The sequence below is a fragment of the Penicillium chrysogenum genome (assembly GCF_028827035.1).
Source record: "Penicillium chrysogenum strain IBT 35668 chromosome Unknown utg000004l_segment0_segment0, whole genome shotgun sequence".
NCBI classification, from domain to species: domain Eukaryota; kingdom Fungi; phylum Ascomycota; class Eurotiomycetes; order Eurotiales; family Aspergillaceae; genus Penicillium; species Penicillium chrysogenum.
The window spans coordinates 1,058,323-1,075,941 of record NW_026622752.1 but is presented as its reverse complement, the minus strand read 5'-3'; the positions used below and the strand labels follow the sequence as shown (position 1 = coordinate 1,075,941).

The 17,619-nt window shown below is 49.6% G+C and overlaps 10 protein-coding genes across 10 annotated transcripts; 7 read left to right on the top strand and 3 right to left on the bottom strand.

Annotated features, from left to right (window-relative positions):
- Positions 1–238: 238 nt before the first annotated feature.
- On the top strand, positions 239–1,948 carry N7489_006338 (2-(3-amino-3-carboxypropyl)histidine synthase subunit 1/2; the record flags this gene model as incomplete). The annotated part of the gene is made up of 1 exon (XM_056712088.1): positions 239–1,948. The coding sequence occupies one exon, from the start codon at positions 239–241 to the stop codon at positions 1,946–1,948; it is 1,710 nt and encodes a 569-aa protein (XP_056565803.1).
- Positions 1,949–2,534: 586 nt separating this feature from the next.
- N7489_006337 (uncharacterized protein) lies at positions 2,535–5,144 on the top strand (the record flags this gene model as incomplete). The annotated part of the gene is made up of 1 exon (XM_056712087.1): positions 2,535–5,144. The coding sequence occupies one exon, from the start codon at positions 2,535–2,537 to the stop codon at positions 5,142–5,144; it is 2,610 nt and encodes an 869-aa protein (XP_056565802.1).
- Positions 5,145–5,963: 819 nt separating this feature from the next.
- On the bottom strand, positions 5,964–6,248 carry N7489_006336 (uncharacterized protein; the record flags this gene model as incomplete). Its single annotated transcript, XM_056712086.1, has 1 exon — positions 5,964–6,248. The coding sequence occupies one exon, from the start codon at positions 6,246–6,248 to the stop codon at positions 5,964–5,966; it is 285 nt and encodes a 94-aa protein (XP_056565801.1).
- A 1,066-nt stretch (positions 6,249–7,314) lies between these two features.
- N7489_006335 (uncharacterized protein) lies at positions 7,315–7,549 on the top strand (the record flags this gene model as incomplete). Its single annotated transcript, XM_056712085.1, has 2 exons — positions 7,315–7,447; positions 7,500–7,549. 2 exons carry the CDS (start codon positions 7,315–7,317, stop codon positions 7,547–7,549), a joined length of 183 nt encoding a protein of 60 aa, XP_056565800.1.
- Positions 7,550–7,938: 389 nt separating this feature from the next.
- On the top strand, positions 7,939–8,395 carry N7489_006334 (uncharacterized protein; the record flags this gene model as incomplete). The annotated part of the gene is made up of 3 exons (XM_056712084.1): positions 7,939–7,961; positions 8,009–8,229; positions 8,277–8,395. The coding sequence occupies 3 exons, from the start codon at positions 7,939–7,941 to the stop codon at positions 8,393–8,395; spliced, it is 363 nt and encodes a 120-aa protein (XP_056565799.1).
- A 314-nt stretch (positions 8,396–8,709) lies between these two features.
- N7489_006333 (NudC domain-containing protein) lies at positions 8,710–9,506 on the top strand (the record flags this gene model as incomplete). The annotated part of the gene is made up of 3 exons (XM_056712083.1): positions 8,710–8,955; positions 9,053–9,374; positions 9,475–9,506. The coding sequence occupies 3 exons, from the start codon at positions 8,710–8,712 to the stop codon at positions 9,504–9,506; spliced, it is 600 nt and encodes a 199-aa protein (XP_056565798.1).
- A 546-nt stretch (positions 9,507–10,052) lies between these two features.
- Positions 10,053–11,628, top strand: N7489_006332 (Zn(II)2Cys6 transcription factor domain-containing protein; the record flags this gene model as incomplete). Its single annotated transcript, XM_056712082.1, has 3 exons — positions 10,053–10,259; positions 10,311–10,676; positions 10,804–11,628. The coding sequence occupies 3 exons, from the start codon at positions 10,053–10,055 to the stop codon at positions 11,626–11,628; spliced, it is 1,398 nt and encodes a 465-aa protein (XP_056565797.1).
- A 552-nt stretch (positions 11,629–12,180) lies between these two features.
- Positions 12,181–12,819, bottom strand: N7489_006331 (uncharacterized protein; the record flags this gene model as incomplete). Its single annotated transcript, XM_056712081.1, has 1 exon — positions 12,181–12,819. The coding sequence occupies one exon, from the start codon at positions 12,817–12,819 to the stop codon at positions 12,181–12,183; it is 639 nt and encodes a 212-aa protein (XP_056565796.1).
- A 991-nt stretch (positions 12,820–13,810) lies between these two features.
- Positions 13,811–14,953, top strand: N7489_006330 (tRNA(Thr) (cytosine(32)-N(3))-methyltransferase; the record flags this gene model as incomplete). Its single annotated transcript, XM_056712080.1, has 1 exon — positions 13,811–14,953. One exon carries the CDS (start codon positions 13,811–13,813, stop codon positions 14,951–14,953), a length of 1,143 nt encoding a protein of 380 aa, XP_056565795.1.
- A 1,064-nt stretch (positions 14,954–16,017) lies between these two features.
- Positions 16,018–17,584, bottom strand: N7489_006329 (hemolysin III family protein; the record flags this gene model as incomplete). The annotated part of the gene is made up of 2 exons (XM_056712079.1): positions 16,018–17,343; positions 17,408–17,584. 2 exons carry the CDS (start codon positions 17,582–17,584, stop codon positions 16,018–16,020), a joined length of 1,503 nt encoding a protein of 500 aa, XP_056565794.1.
- Between the last annotated feature and the right edge of the window lie 35 nt (positions 17,585–17,619).

Here is a 17,619-nt window from a genome sequence, read left to right as displayed (position 1 = left end):
ACTTTTATGTCGACATGATGAGATCTGTAAATAGGCTCGTGACTCAGAATAATTTGAGTATGTTTTCACCAAAATGCGATTACTAGAAAGTTGGGTCGCTTCTGCCAATGGGCTCTATTGTATTTTCCCGTTATCCATGGCGGGGTGAAGTGGGGGGATCTTTTTTTTTTTCTCCAAAAGACTTTTAGCAATTTCTCGTTCTTGACTTCAACACCACATTTCCCCTTTATCTTACAAAATGGGGTCTGAAATGAAGTCGGCTCCTGTGCTGTCGACGGCCGATGATCGTATTCTCGAAGAAACCAATCCAGTGGCCACGCGAGACCCAGCGGCTCCAGTGTCAGACGATGAACTCTCCATCACCTACGATATCGAGCGCACATTGAAGGATATTCGTCAAGCGCGGTACAAGCGCATTGCTCTCCAGTTCCCAGATGATATGCTTCCTGATGCCCCGAGAGTATTTCAATTGCTCAGTCGGGGCCTGGAACGTGAGGAAGTCGGCGCCAATGGCACACAGCCCTCGAACCAGCCCGATTCTAGCAACGCCGATGCTGACCTTGCTCACTCGATAACTGAGCTCCAGGTGGAGGATAAGACAGAAAAATACTCGCCTCGGTTGACAATTTTGGCCGATACATCTTACGGGACCTGCTGCGTTGACGAAGTGGCCGCGGAACATGTGGACGCAGACGTGGTTGTGCATTATGGGAGGTCGTGTCTGTCGCCAACAGCTCGGCTACCTGTGATCTATGTCTTCACACATAAAGATTTGCCCCTTGAACCAGTGGTACGAGCGTTCAAGGCGACTTATCCTGACCCAGCGACGAAGGTTATCATCGCAGCCGACGTTACCTATGCAGACCACGTTCCTACGGTATACACTCGCCTGGTGGAAGAGGGATATAGCAATATATATGCAACGGAGATCGTTCATGAGCCTTCCTCATCGATTCCCAATCGCACAGTTCCCGAGTCGGTCCAGGAGGCGCCTGAGACGCTGGCCGACTGGCAACTGTTCCACATCTCCGATCCACCAACAGCTCTCATGATGACACTCGCGTCTCGCGTTGCTGCGATCCATATTTATCCTACCAATGACCTTTCAAATGAGGAGATAAAGCCGTTGCCTGCTTCAACTGCTGCGGTTTTGCGACGCCGCTATGGTACTCTAGCCTCTTTGACGACCGTGCCTATCTGGGGTATTCTTATCAATACTTTGAGTGTCAAGAACTACCTGCATATTGTGGACCATGTCAAAGAACGAATTGCCCAAGCAGGCAAGAAGAGCTACATGTTCGTGGTCGGTAAATTGAATGCTGCCAAGGTAGCCAATTTTAGTGAAATTGGGGGTTGGGTTGTCATTGGCTGCTGGGAGAGCTCTTTGGTGGATAGCAAGGATTTCTGGAAGCCAGTCATCACTCCATTCGAATTGGAGCTGGCCTTGAAAGACGACTCAGACCGGGTGTGGACAGGAGCGTGGCAGAGTGACTTTCAGGCAGTCCTCGATGCACCAGCCCAGGAGCTCAACGGAAATGAAGATGACCAGGGGACATCCAATGGCGCGAACATGTCGGATGAGGATGACATGTCAGAACCCGAATCGGCGCCGCCCGAGTTTGACTTTCGCACCGGTCGATACGTCTCACATTCCCGCCCAATGCGAGATCCCGCGCCCCGCGCTTCTCTGGTCGATGGATCATCCACCACCGGGCCGTCCGCTGCTAGGGCACTGGCGCGGCGAGCTAAGGGCGACTTGGCTATGATCGGCGGTGCCGTTTCACCAGGGGCAGAATACTTGCGATCGCAACGGACGTGGAAAGGCCTGGGTAGTGACTTTGATATTCGATACGATGAGGAAGACTCGGAGGATAGTACCCTGGTCAAGGAAGGGCGCAAGGGTATTGCGAGGGGGTACACTGTAGGCGATGCATCCGAAAAACATTAGTCCCAATGGCCTAGCACAGAAACCATTTGCAATAGATTCAACGATCAATATATTCCATTTTCTTTGCAGAACGGGAACCATAAACTACGGCAGGTCATCAAAATCCGGGGGTTTGATGGCTATCGCTATCACATGACGCTGGTCTCTCCTAACGGGCGCATCCGGATATCACCTTGTCTCGCTCACCTTTTTGCACTTCTTCTCCCACTCTTTCGCTCGCTTTCATTTCTCAGGGTCATAGCGGCATAAATAACAATTCCCTCTTTCTTTGCTTTCCCCTCTTTGGGGATCTCGTCTGTTCCCCTCCCTCTTATACCCCTCCCTTTCTCCCTCCCCCTTCAGATACCCCAATTCGTTAGCCCTTGCGACCCCATCTTTTCAATTATCGAGTGTTTACCTTTAATGGCCTTGCATGGTGGCTTACCTCAGGGTGTGCTTGCCCCCTCGATTGCACCGTCCAGTTGTTCTTATCATGTGCCGCGTCTCTAACCGCCGAGCTCGCGACCTCGCGCTATCTCGATCCTCGACCTAAGTACTGGATTCTGTTGTTCATCCAGGACCGATCAAAAATCACAGCCTTGACACCATGGCTTGGGGAGAAGATGCTGGTGAGGACGCAGCGTCACACCTGACGGTGCTGGAAAATGCCTTGCAACACTCTGTTATCTCAGAAGAACGAACCCTGTCAACCTTTGAGCGAGTGATAACAACAAATGCACCTATATTCGAGTCTCTGTTACTTCAGATCCCGACCGATACAATCATAAAGCTGTATCACACTTCATATTACCTCCGTACGTTCCTTCGATCATATCCGACCGCATGGAAGTCACTCTCTTTTCGCCTACAATTTCCTTCAAGCACCCTGCCAAATCCTCAAATCAATGACCCCGGCGGCCTCGAAACAGCCCCCGCGCGTCAATCCCGACCTTATGCGCTAGATATGTTCCTGATGAATGTTGTGATGCCATTCAGTAGGTGTCTGAAAAGCCTAGAACTGGACAACACGGCTATTTCGGGAGAGAACCTGACCTCGACCGTGCTGCATTCACGTCGGGAAACGCTCGTACACCTATCTGTTCGGGGCTGCAAGAATGTCTCATTGAAATATCACATCGTTCCTTTCTTAACGATGTTCGCGCTGCAATGTGACATTGACATGGAGAATAACACCGGCAGCTCTCCCGGGATGCAACGACTTGCTCTTAAGAGTATCTATGCCTACCGATGCCGTCATCATCGAAGACGCCCTTATTTATCATCTTCACTGATGCGGAAGGACGCTGACGCGGAGTCGACCCATGAACTTGTCAATATCTGCCACAAGCTAGGCATCTGGACTGATACCGCTTGGTGCACCACACCTGCGGGTAGATGCGCTCGCAGAGCCGGTTATGTCAAATCGAGGTTCCCGCATGGAGTAGGGTCGCCGGAGGTTTGGGTAGTCTTTGATCGACTCTGGAGGTCTAAAAACTGGATCGGCCCCACCGAGTCTGAGACCCCTCAGTCAAACGTATACGATGGAAAGCTGTGGGAGAATCGTGATACGGGATTCTATGGCGAGGCATTAGGAACTGGCGAGGGTATCGATTGGGGTGAAGGCAAAATGGTACCTGCCCATCTGCGCCGGAGTCATACCCAATTTGTTGACAAGATCCGCTGTGACAACTGCCTTGAGGATATCTCAGAGCGATGTGAACATTGCAGTGTTCTAATGCACTGTGTCGGATGCCGTAAAACACTATGTGCGAGCTGTGCCCACGAACGGCCGTATCTTCACAGAAGCACACCATCTTCATCTGAAAAGACCCAGAATGCACCGGATTCCTTCTGGTGGGCACCTGGGGCCACACACTCACCGGGATCAATGCACGATCCCGTGGATATTCTGGCAGATCCCCATCAACCCCAAGGTACAGGGATGGATCCGCCGCCTATCCTCAATTTCCATTGGTGCTGCACCAAGCCTGACCTCTCCGGGGGAGGCGGGATTAGCATCGGGCCTCGCAATGGTGAGGTGGACCAGGTACGAGCCGTGCCTTTGCCACGGGGCCAAGGCTGGGAGGACCTAGAGTACACCGTTAGTGAATGGAGCAAGACGTTCCCCAAGTATGCATATGGGGATCCGAGCAAGCCGGACTACTCGCTTGAAACGGGTCATTTGGCGATGATGAAGTGGCTGTTAGGACCACCTAACCGGGAAGTTTCACCGTGTCCGCGTAACTTGTGCCAAGGATGTTACGATTCACCACAGTGGAAGGTGCACTGTAAGAGCTGCTCCAAGCCTCTCTGCATTGAGCATGACCTCCGCGGACTTCGGTTAAGGATATGTGGTTACCGAGACCTCGAGACAGAAAAGCAAATCATTCAAAATCGATTCGCTGCGAATCTTTCGGGGTCCCTCATGCCTAGTCACCTTCCCGAATACGACATGGTATTCAGAAGCCAGCTTCTTGACTCGACAAACAAAAGCTTTATTGACGACTCACGTCAAGAGAGCATGGACGAGGAAAACACGGCCGAGTCACAGGTTGGTGACCAGTCTGCTCCCGTTTCATTCTTCTCCAACCGACAATCTCGCTCATTTTCGGCCCCCGCGTCTGACCATTCTTCCCCTCCATCGTCCTCATCCTCCACTTTCTTTGATTCGCCGACATTCGAATCCCCAAGATGGCAAGGTTGCCAATCCTTCTTCTGCCCCCCGGCTGATCCTATCACCGGAATCAGAGATGTCAGAGGCGGGATCCGGGATCCACGTCCCAGGTGCCCCAGCTATCTGCGAGAATGCAAAGGCTGCAAGGTGTATGTATGCGCAGACTGCATATACACCCATCCACCCTGCAAATGCTCGTATTGCGAGGAAAACTACTTGTGCCCCAATTGCATGATGGACCGCCCTCGTGACAGTTTGTGCCGCCGTCGCCAGGAGGAAAAGGCGCAGCGTGACCGCAAATGGAAAAAGGAAATGCAGCTGCTCGAAGCCATCCTGGAGCTCAAAGTGGCTAATGAGACGGCTGAGTTTGCAGGCGAGTTCTTTGACCTCGTCGAGCGGCGCAATAGTTTGCCTTCGGGGACTACGGTCCCCTTTGATGACGGGGTCGCCGATCTTTTCGAAGGTGACATTGCAGCAGCGGAAACATCCGCCTCGCACTTTGAGCCTGATGACCTTGAGTGGTTCCTCCAAGACTCTCATTAGTCCGGGACGCTGCTCACCGTCTCCGGCTCGGACTTTCCGACTCGTGATTATGAAGGTTTCTCAAGTTTGCTTTTCTCGCTCTCTCTCTCTTTTTTATTTTATTTTTTTTTTCTCAGTTTCTTCAGCGATCTCATATCCTGGCGTCATAGGGGAATCTATCTACTCTTATGAAATATTTTCGAAGCAATCTACCCCATCGGGATCAATATCATGGTGTTCTAACTCGGCGTTGTACCAAGCGAAATGGATCAGCGCATTGCACGTCTGCTTCTGCCACCCTACCCCTCTTGAAACCGGGCTGAGGCTGCATATGAGGGCATGGGTTACACCATTTACCCGGCGGTTTCTCGGGAAGGGCTGCGTTGACGACATATCTGGCCAATGGATGCAGGCACCGCCAGAATTTATGATTTGTTATCTTTACTTTGTCTTTATCGGACTGGCCTGATGGATGACTGGGAATGAATGTGCAACTGGTTGACCATGTAGGAACATCTCTTAAAGAATTGGGTATTAATTTACCGCTTGCTTTTCTACTGCATTCTTTCATCCTTGTAGCCTTCACACCAATCATCATATCTCCCTTGTGTTGGTTCAATATTGGATCCTTGGCTAGTCCCAAGGATGTCTGAACAACAGCGCCACACCCCGGACGAACTATAACAGCCAGTAATAATGCACCACAGGGATTAAAACAATACTTAATCCATGCAGATAGCGGAGTAATCTAACCTGAACACATTAAATCATCGTCATCCGTCAGCTGGGATGAACAAGCACAGCCCCAGTCAAATGTGAAACCCGATCAGATACCCGAACCTAGCGCCCGAAGAACATCCCAGGTGCGGTTTCATCATCTGACGTGACCTTGACAAAAGCACCAAAAGTATCCAAGCGCCTCAGAACGTGTCGGCCCGTAGATGGGTAGGGGAATGCGGTCAAGGACAGCGGCCATGGCACCGCGCTAGTGTATGCAAACCACGTGGATTCTCGAGCAACGTCTACGGCTCTGCACGTCCCGGGACTCTTATCGGCGGTGTACACGCCGTTTGGACCAATGGGGTTGTTGAAGTTCGGTCGTGTGTTGGGCTCTACTTTGTACATACTCCATATAGTAGAGGGTTTCGAGCGGTCCGTGTGATTCAGCTAGCCCTGCAGGGCTGAGGTGTTGGATATATAGTTTACTAGGATGTGTTGGTGTTATCTACTCCGTATGTTGTAGGTAGAAGCTGAACCTCATAGACTGGAAATATTAGTAGATCTGTTACTACACAACATGCAACATACAACATACAACGTATGTTGTATATAGATCGCCGAGAGTTATCAATTCGGGATCGGACGATCACTATCCAGTTCTACCCGCTTCCCCGGTGCCCCTTTTTCTTTAATTATTATTTTAATTAGTTATTATTTTATATTATCTGATATTACTTCTCTTTAATTCGGATTGTTCCATATGATACGTATGGAACCATTTTCACCCCTTAAAAGCGTAAGATATCCGATCGGCGCGGATGTACTTCCCCGGTCCCCGATTGGATGCGGGACAACCTCGGCAGACTGGAAGGCATCCTATTAGTGAAGACAAGACATATTTGGAATTCGATGGAGTACAGAATGTAGTAGGAAGTGCCATACGCTCCCGTTATGATCTGACATCATAGTCAATTTGATATGTACTTTTTCCAAGGGGTAAAAAACAAGGAAAAAAGGGGAAAAAAAGGAGAAAAAAGAAAAAAAAAGGAGCGTTAAATATCATGAACCCGTCACAAACGGATCCCACCAATAAAACATACATACCCAGATATTTATTCCAAGGCTCCTTTCCAAGGGCTAAGCGGACCGTTGACCCGTTTTTCAATTTACAACATAGGGAGAAGATGTCGGTGAACGCGTTCCTTGATAGACGCGTGACCGGTCTATTTCCGAAGCAAACATTATTTGACAGGGATTATCTTTTATTATCTTTTTTATTTAGGGGAATAAGAAATAAGAAATAAGAAATTCGAATAAGAACAGGGCTCATTCGGATTTTTTTTTAATTAAAACCTTTCTTTATATAAAGCCTTTGCTGTCCGTCTATCTGACTTTAATCAACTCCTGACTTCCAACCCTTTTTGAGACGAGAACTATACACTATACAAATTCCTCTTTCTTCATATTCACCATGGATAAAATCAAGACACCCAAGGAGGAACCACAAGAGAAGACAGACTCCCAACCTATGACGGTTGAAGAATACCAGAAGAAATGGGATCAGATGCTCCAGGATACCGCAAAGCAGATCGACAAGATTCGAGGTGAGTTCTGTTTTTTTTTGACATATGCAGAAGAGGACACTGACAGCTATAGAAAATGAGCAAGCAAGAAGGTTGAATAATGGTCAAACCGAACAGCGTTGATCAACGCCACTTTTGCTGTTGAAACCGTCTATGCAAGCTGTGCGGTTAGCTTTTCTGGTGTTTTGCTTTTTGCTTTTTTTTTTTGTTGCTTCCCCTTTTTTTCCCACGAGAGCATTGGGGATAGGATCAGAAGGTGTTTTTTTTTGGGGGGGAGTACATTATACCTGGAAGCTTGAGTCATTTTGGTTACAAGACATGAGAATACAATTTCCTTATACCCGGCTATACCCAACAGATGCTGGGATGTACGGAGTAGCAGAAAAAGGAAAGAGCCTCAAGTGGGGAGGCACTTACCCTTTTGGTGATTTGATATCCTGCATTGAACTGCATTAGCCAACTGCATTTACCTGCACTGTCAATCATCGGAATCCTCTTTTCAGCTGCACGTCATGGCTAATGAGTTTCAACCCTCGTAGGTTCGTCCCAGAATGGCAATGGACATATCCTCACTGATCCTAGGCCACTCGAGGTTGTTGCTCACAATGCCACCGTCATCTTAAGCGGTGTGCTTCTGGGCGCAATACTTGCGTTTGTTACTTCTCATTTGGGCTGGCTGCGCCGCTATCTCCGCCTCAACGACCGCTTGATCAACACACTCCTCCCACTAGGACCGCAATTCTTTTTCTTTACATTACCGCTGTGGTTCATTGTGACGATACGTCCTGTTACGCGCATTTCCGGTATGCATCTAACAGTGGCGTGGAGGTAACCGCTCTAACTTTCTTAGTGTTCATCGTGGAATACGCTACTGCACTTTGCAAGGCATTGGCATCCTATGTGTTCCCAGCTGCGGAGGGTAATATCGTTGAGAGTGTCGAAATCCCGGCTCAAATCACCACATCTTAAGATGTTGAACACAGGAAATTGTACTTACACTTGATACCTACCGTACCCCTGTTTCAGATTATGCAATCAAACAGACCTGAAAGAGACATCCCGAGTTCAAGTCCATTATAGAGATATCGCGGTGTAGAGTCGGCGATTAGGGCTGGCGGCAAAAGCGCCAAAGGAGGGAAAGCCAAGGTCTCCACATTTTTCCTTATTGGGCCTTTGCTTGTCCATCCTCACCTGGGCGACTAATCATTACTACTCCCTACACCGTTACACCGTCTACTCAAATAACCCCTTACTCCTATCATTTCTCCTTTCGACCTGCCATCATGTCTGCCGATCTCGACCAAAACCCCTCCCCTGCCGACCTAGCCGAACGCGAACGCGAGAACAAAGAGCGCAAAGCCCGTGAGGATGCGGAACAAGCTCAGCTCCCCTACAAATGGACACAGACCATTCGCGATGTGGATGTGACGGCACCGATTCCTGGTAATCTCAAGGGCCGCGACCTGGATGTGCTGTTGACCAAGAACAAAATCCGCGTCGCCATCAAGGGTCAGGAGCCCCTCATCGAGGTATGTCCATCGTCCCCACACCCGGAGAATTACACCGTACACTCTAAATCAACACAACTCAAAAACAGCCGGCTAACTACCCAATGTTCCTATTCAGGGCGACTTCCCTCACGCCATTCGCGTCGACGAATCCTCTTGGACCCTCGAGACTACCCCCACCCCGCCCGGCAAGGAAATCAGCATCCATCTCGATAAGGTGAACAAGGTTGAATGGTGGGCTCATGTTGTGACCACTGCTCCCAAAATCGATGTCAGCAAGATTACCCCCGAGAACTCCAGCCTAGGCGATCTGGACGGCGAGACTCGCGCCATGGTCGAGAAGATGATGTATGATCAGCGGCAGAAGGAGATGGGTGCTCCCAGTAGTGATGAGCAACGGAAGATGGAGTTGCTGAAGAAGTTCCAGGCCGAGCATCCCGGTAAGTTGTTATTGTCTTGCATCTGTTGACGGTCATTTCGTCAATCCATGGACACGAGTGCATGCTTTGTTTTGATATGTTGCTAACGTGCGTCTTGCAGAGATGGATTTCTCTAATGCCAAGATGGGTTAAACTATTAGTATTCAACGATACCTAGCCCTTCTCTATGCAAAAAGTATCGATGTATGAAGTAAAAGTTATGCGCATGGGTGGATGATCTCGATGAATGATGAATTGCATGGCGTTTCTCGAATCCAATTTCCAATACCGACGGGTCTCCGATTTATATGTTCCCTGAAGTAGATGTCTTCTCTGCATTTACCCATACTTCCTCTTGTCAATTTTCCATTCTCTGCATGTACTGCCAAATACGAGAATTACCATATCGGGGATAGCGCCCGTTCTAATCGATCTTCCCTTCGCCTCCCCCGTATCCTCACAGCACGGCAGTTTCTCACTCGATTTGGACAAAGCGATCATCCTACTGAGCCTCCCGTTTCTTTTCAAGGTTGCACCCCGCGTGAGATCCAAGCCGCAGAGCTATATCGGAACCCAGTATCTCGATGCTTCGAGACGCCCGACGTCAGCTTATTCGTATAGCCTCAGCAGACATCTGATTCAATAGATTGCCGAACATTCCCGGAGTCAAATATATAATTCGAGAAGAAAATGGAAAAAATGGACGATATGCAGCCTAAAACCCAAACCTGGCCACGCTCGTCTAGGCACGTGCAAGGACAGAATATGGTCTTTCGAATCCCGAACTACAAATCAAAGAGCTCCCTAGCTTGCGGGTCCGAACAGTCTGGACAGGTCTACCATGCCCGCCGGTCTCACCGGAAATCCCGTGCCGGTTGCGTGAACTGTAAGCAGCGAAGAGTCAAGGTACTTCCGACACCCCCATTATCAACCACCGGCTGATAGTGACCGATCAAGTGTGATGAAGCGAAACCACATTGCCTCCGTTGCCAAAGACATGGCATCGAGTGTGACTATACAAGCCAGCCATCCCGACCTCAAAAGACCAATAGTATCGTTTCCCAATTCATCCAAGCCAACCCTGACTTGATCTCGATTGATTCTCTAGCTTCTTCAATGTCTCTAATGACAGTCGCGGACAAGTTGAATGAATTACTGCAACCGCCCTCCGCTACCGGTAACCATTTGCCGAGATTAACAGATGCCACAGCATCAGCCCGCACGATGGAAGCATTGCATCATTTCCACCAAGCCCCAGCCTTCAGCGACGTCCAAACGCCTGTTCGCGTAGTAATGGGCAAAATGGTCGAGCTAGCCTTCGAAGTAAGTTCATCCATAGTTTGAGTGCTCCTTTCCCCTATATTCGCCGTAGCCAACCTCAACAAAACACAACCCTATAAACTGCACATACCTAATACAACTTCAAACACTAACCCCCAAAACCAACCAGACCCCCTTTCTCATGCACGCCATAATAGCATCGGCAACAACCCACCTATGCGCCCTCCTCCCAGATAACAGAGACTACCGCCTAGCAGAAGCCTACCACTGGCAACAAACAATAAACCAATACTCAACCGAAGTGTCCACAAACATAACCCGCGAAAACATGGACAAGCTCTACTCCGTCTGTCTAATGATAAGCATGCACTCCTTCATCCAAGAAACCTTCAACCCACACGCCTCCTTCGTCTTCACCACCGACCCAACAGCCCTAACCTGGCTCCGCCTGCAAGGCGGACTCCGCTACCTCCTCGCGCGCACGCACCGCTGGCTCCCGCAGAGCATGTGGTGGACCATCTTCATGGAGTCGCGGGATCCATCCATGGATTTCGAGGATAAGCGTCCTGGTCGCGTAGGTCTTGATCCGGACTTGGCGGATCTGTGTGGGATTACGGAGGATTCGACCGTCGAGGGGAATGTGTTTTTGTGGCCTTTGCGCATGCTTATGGGGTTGTTGCCGTTTGAGAGGGGGCCGGGGAGTTTTAGGGTTTATAATACTTGGATGGGGAGGTTGGAGGGTCCGTTCTATGAGTGTTTGCTTAGGAAGGAGCCGGCGGCGTTGGTTTTGTTGGCTTGGTGGTTGGGGCTTATGTGTTATGTTGAGCAGTGGTGGGTTGAGACGAGGGTTCGATCGGAGTGTACGGCTATCTGTATGTTTTTGGAGGATAGTTGTGATCCGCTGGTTTTGAGGTTGTTGGAGTTTCCCGCTTCGTGTTGTGGGTATCTGCTTAGACATGAGCAGGAACGGGCTAGGGTCCTTGAGTTGGAGTGACGGTGGTTTCAATATGGGATTTGTTGCATTGATACCTTCTTCTTGTTGGTTGGTTGTCTATCTAGATGTTTTATTGGGAGTTAGTAGCAGTAGGGCTGGAGGTGGAGCATATGATTGACAAGATGTATTAATGTATTCGGTTTATCGGAATTATTACACTATTTATGCCTGCCAGGATGCGAGTGAGGACCCAGGTAACCGATGATCTCGATACAGTGTCCTCCTGCATGACAGGCGAGTATGGTATGTGCAGGTCAATATTAAGTATCCAAAGCTATCCCAAAAGAAATTCCTTTTTGCACCAAGTCCCGCCGTGTCGTAAACATTCGATCAGTATCCATAAATGATGTCGTCGCGTCATGTGCAATGAAAGAGAACCAAAAAAGACAAGCAAAAAGTAGAGCGATGCAGCAGTCGGAGAAGGAAATTAAATCCACAAAGGACGATTCCAGATCAGCCCAGACCAAAAGATCGAAGTGGAAAAATATTAAACAGGCTAATAAGCAAAGGCCAGCAAGCAAACGGTCTTTCCGCAATCAGAGCGAGGCTGTATCATCGGCTCTCCCAAGAGACCCGCCGATGACGACGAATGGACCGATCATCCTCAGAGTATGTAGGACCAGTCCGCGAGCCATTCATGCGGGCAGCAGGCGGCGGATTAATGATCACCGCCATAGCGGACGAGATGGAGATGGACCGCGAACGACACAGTACTGAAGAGTGACGGGGAGAGTATGGCGGTGGCGGAGTCTCCCTCGTTGCAGTGGAGGTATTGCCGTAGCTGCTGGGAAAGGAAATGGCCGATGAACTATCGGAAGTGACATCTTCATCGTAACGATTGGCGCTCTTTTCATCTTGGGGGTAAGAGTTCTGGGACTCGGAAGAAATAGATGGGTCACGCATATGGGCTTCTAGAGTTTTCTCGTGGAGACTCATCGGACGGGCTGTGTACTGCGGGAGGGGAGCCACGCTGGAATAGCCCGCATCCTCCGAGTCAGAGGGTGGGGGTCCGTGCCCGTGGCCCCCGGTTTGGGGTGCTGAGCGGATAAATTTGCCTTCCCCGGAGAGTGTAAAGTGGCCTGTCTGGAAGCCCGCGGGGTTGGACCTTTGGGACATCTCAGGAGATGAATGATGCTGCGATGGTTTCTCGTCTCGGGCGAAGCACCCACAAAGTGCGGAGAGGAAAGACATAACTCAATGAGGTGTCCGTTCTCTAATTGACAGTTCCAAAGCCAATAGTTATTTGACTGTAGCGAGAGAAAGCTGGTCCGTGAGATCTGTAATAGGAAACAGCTCTCGACAAGAACTTATGGTTTGAGCCTCAAAACGCCGATAGTGGGCTGAACCCCACTTGCGTCGATAAGCCCCAGACTTGAACCGGACAAACAGAGAGAATAAGAATGAATATGAATCTAGAAAGGCACACTCATATAGAGATGGAAAAGAAGAAGATGAGGGGTGAAAGAAAGGCCAGATGAGAGCTGACCCGGACAAGGCACCCGCAGGCATCCAGATTCCCAGGACCTCTGATTGGCTCTGATAAGATAGTATGTATGCCTGAGGCACTAGGATTGTGACGAATGAGGTAATATAAATACGCGTCCATTGACTTTTGAACCGACCCTGCCCCAGGAGAAGCTGGCCAAAACCAAACGAGACTCGTTGTAGTCCATTAGGGACGACAAAGAAACGTTAAATCAAGAAGGATATCTGCTTGATGAGTCATTCATCCACGGTTTTTTTGTCCTAAGTGGCAGCTTTCAAGATTTATTGAGAGCTTGTACCAAGGTTCATGATTAGAATCCGCAGAGACGCGTAGGATATATAAAACTTCTCATTGATCCCTCAGTAGGTTGTTAAAAGTGCACCTGGGCACTTTGCATGGGTAACAAGACTGATAAGCGATAGGCGATAAGATCCGGCGTACCAGAAGATAATCAGGCGGTGTATACATACGGAGTAGATGATTGGCTGTGTTGTTGAGTGGGTCGAGGGGCAAGTAAAGATGTGGGCAAAATCCAATCATGTGACCAAAACACCCCGCCAATCGCGTCGCGGCCTGGAATTTTTTTTGTTCTCCCCGCCTTCTCCTCGAAGATCACTTGCTTGGGTGATAAGATTTTCTTTCCACATCTAATTTCGAATCTTGCATCAATCAGAACTATATAGTTCACCCAACATCATGACCGTCGATCCGGATATCCAGGAAGTGACACAGAATGTCGAGCCTCCTAAAGTCGCCCCCCATCGTTCCCACGATCCCTCAAACAACATGAAACGGACCGACCCCTTCCAATTCGGCTCGCGATACCTTGAAAAGGGCGATGATGTTTTCGAGTTCAATGCTTGGGACCACGTTGAGCCAGACGACGAGTTTAAGGCCTTCGCCGAGACCCAATATGCGAGACAGCGCGAAACACGCTTGTCGGACTTTGATCGCAACCGGTTCAACAACGACCCCGCCAAGTGGTGGGATCTTTTCTATAAAAACAACACAGCCAACTTCTTCAAGGATCGAAAGTGGTTGCGCCAAGAATTCCCCATTCTCGCTGAAGTGACACAGAAGAACGCCGGTCCCCAGGTCGTTCTGGAGGTTGGCGCGGGAGCCGGAAACACCGCCTTCCCATTGCTGGCCAACAACGAGAATGAACACCTCAAGGTCCATGCCTGTGATTTTTCCAAGTATGCTGTCAAGGTCATGCGCGAGAGCGAGCTCTACAACGAGAAATACATGACCGCTGATGTCTGGGACGCAGCCGGTGTGCCTGGTGAGAACGGCGACTCTCTTCCGCCCGGTCTGACCGAAGGTTCAGTCGACGTTGTGATCCTAATCTTCATCTTCTCGGCCCTGGCCCCTAACCAGTGGGACTCTGCAATCCGCAATATCTATCGTCTCTTGAAGCCTGGTGGCCGTGTGTTGTTCCGCGACTACGGCCGTGGTGACCTCGCCCAAGTGCGATTCAAGAAGGGTCGATACATGGCCGAGAATTTCTACATTCGAGGTGATGGCACACGGGTTTACTTCTTCGACAAGGACCAGCTTGTTGACATGTGGGGTACCTGGAGCGCAGAAAACGGCTTGCAGATTCCCATTGGCGATGAGAACCCCACCGAAGAAGCGTCTGAGCCCGTAGAGGAGCCATCTGCAGAGGCCAAGCAACTGGCAAGGGATAATGGAGCATTTGATGTCCCCAATATGGGAGTTGATCGGCGATTGATTGTCAACCGTGGAACCAAACAGAAGATGTACCGTTGCTGGATGCAGGGCAACTTCCAGAAGCGCGGTGGGCCTGAGGATAAGGCTGCCACCGAGAGCACCCAATAAGCTCCTGAATCGCCAGTTTATAGCGAGGGTCGTTTCAGATGGTTATAAGCCTTCACAAAAGCCTCTGTCAAAGACAGGAAATCTATCGTCTACCAGCCAGTATGGGTCACAGTCAGATACTTGTGACAGCTTTTCCCACCGTCCAAACTTGATCTCGTCATTTTCGCCATGGGGACTCGACACCGCGTTTTCACGTGTATCTCAGATACCACCACGCCGAGATCAACATGCCATGCTGTTGGGGCATTGCAGTGGGAAAAGCCGAGGCAGTACCCTCGAAGCTACGAGGAATGACTTGGGTTGCTGTCGATATAGGGCAATTCCTGCATGATGGCGTTATGAATGTACGACGCACACATTAGACCATGTCATTTAATTTGCAATTAGAGCCAAGCAAGAAGACCTCATAGAGGATCATAGCAAGATGCCGATGTAGAAGGTTATACCCATCTATTCATGTGAATCTATGTCAAGAGGATGCCACATAGCACCAGGTGTTCTATATAGAATCTGGAAGGACAACCTTGGGACCAGGTAAGTATATTGATCCACAGCAGCTGATAAGGGATAGGTAAGTTAACGAAAGGAAAACATCGAATGTATGGAAACCGGCCTTTCTTTGTTCTAGCCAAATATCAACAATGGCAATCTAAAAGATGTAGGTTTCTAAGTACAGCGAGTCTCAAAAGTACATGCAGAACAATCAAAATTCTGTGCACACCCTGCACCTAGACAGATATAATGGTGTTATAATAGGGGGAAAAGAGAGACACCAGAGTTATGTACAAGCCGATGCTCTAAGAATCGAAGAAATAGAAAATCAAGACGAACTCCATCCATGCACGCAAAATGGGCATCAAACGGGGCCAAAGCTCCCGTGGAAAGAGATGGAAATTTTCATTGCAAGGGATCATAGCAAGCGTGACCCGAAGTGCGAGTCTAAATGTCTAATCGCTGTATGTTGAAAAGCGAACCCATGCGCCACATGAGATGTGCTCATGAGCAAAAGGTAAAGAGCCATCAACAATGCGGAGATATTTGCAGGAGTATGTTGGGAGGTGTTTTCACGACGTCATATTCGGACACTCGCCCTGGGCCCGTTGAAAGGCCCCTGCAAACAAGTCCTGCATGGCGTGGTAGTGGAAAAGAATACCGCCCAGGACAGCGATGTGCCAGATATTGTGACTGCCACCGAAGTAATCGAAAAGACCTGGCTTCCAGCGCTCAGGAATCTTAGATGCGTAGACAAGGGCACCGACGAAATACACCATGATGCTCTTCACGACTGGTGCATAGAAATACATGGTCCACTCAAAGCCACGTGTATAAGAGAGCTGAGCTATGGGCGAGAAACCAGTTAGTGCAAGGGTCACGTAGAAGCCCACGCGGGCCCAAGCCATATCGTGGCGGTTGAAGGTTGGGTGCCACGGTAGAATGATGCCACCGACGCCCAGTGACATGGTGAGCAGAATGTATACCCATCGGGATAAGGGCTCGCAATAGAAGGCAGTGTATTCGGTCGTCATAATCGAGGCAGCGACCAGCATCGAGATTCCAGTGTAGTCCACACACGCGAATCGTTCCATCAATGACTGCGAAGCAATGCTGTTCATAGTATGCCAAATAGTGCTGCAGACTAGGCATTTGCATGCAGCAAAGAAGAACACGGCAGCGATCGTGACGTCAGATTTGGTGCTCAGGTGGAAATTGGTGTGAAGCGGGTAGAAGTAAAAGGCGATGGCTAGGACGATGACAAGGCCGATCACATGGGACCATATGTTGAACATCTCATTCGAATAAGCGAAGACTGACGAGATGCACTCCACCTTGGAGGTGGTGAATCGGTAGCCATTAATGATGTGCGGGTTGACGCGCCACGGATGAGGCAGTTCGTGGTAGTTAATCAATCGCTTCTCCTTGGCGAGTCGGATAGCTTCTTCGACAGTGTCTCGGAGAGTATCACGAGTCCGGCGGGCACGCTCCATGCCCTCGTCGACGATTTCCCGGGCATGAACCAACCCTGAATCCATCGCTTTCCACCCATCATCTAAAGTGCCGTAGATGCCGCGATCGCGAACCGCATGCATTTTGTTCTCAACTTCGACCAGGAATGACTCCATCAAGCGCACACCGGCTTGCGCCTTTTGCTCCAAAGTCTCCTTGGTCACTAGGGCTTCATTGTATCGATCCTCGAGAGTTTCGACTAGAATCTTGGCTCGCTTCTTGCCACTTCCCATCAGTTCTCCCGAGGCGAGAGAGCATTGATCCCTCACGGCTTCAAGCGTAGCATAGCCTCGTTTTAAACTGGCGTCGACCTGCACCATGTGGGATTTCCGGTATTGTTCGATCCATTGCATTCGACGTTCCAGTTCGGACAAGAAGAGTTCGACCTAAAACTTCGATTAGACACACAGTTACCCGGAGATATTTCCCACCAATAATGCATGTACATACCCTGATAAAGACTGCATCTGCATCTTGATAGTCGCACGAAAGTTTCCTAGCAGCGTGGAAAGAATGTCGGCGCCGATCACGGAGCATACTAGTATTCTCGTCGGGCGTCGCAGTAGCAGAGGCATATGCCTCTTCAGGATAAGACTCCACTGCCATTGAAGAAGCGCTGCAAGCCATGGGGTGTAGTTGAGAGTTAACCCGTTCCTTAATCG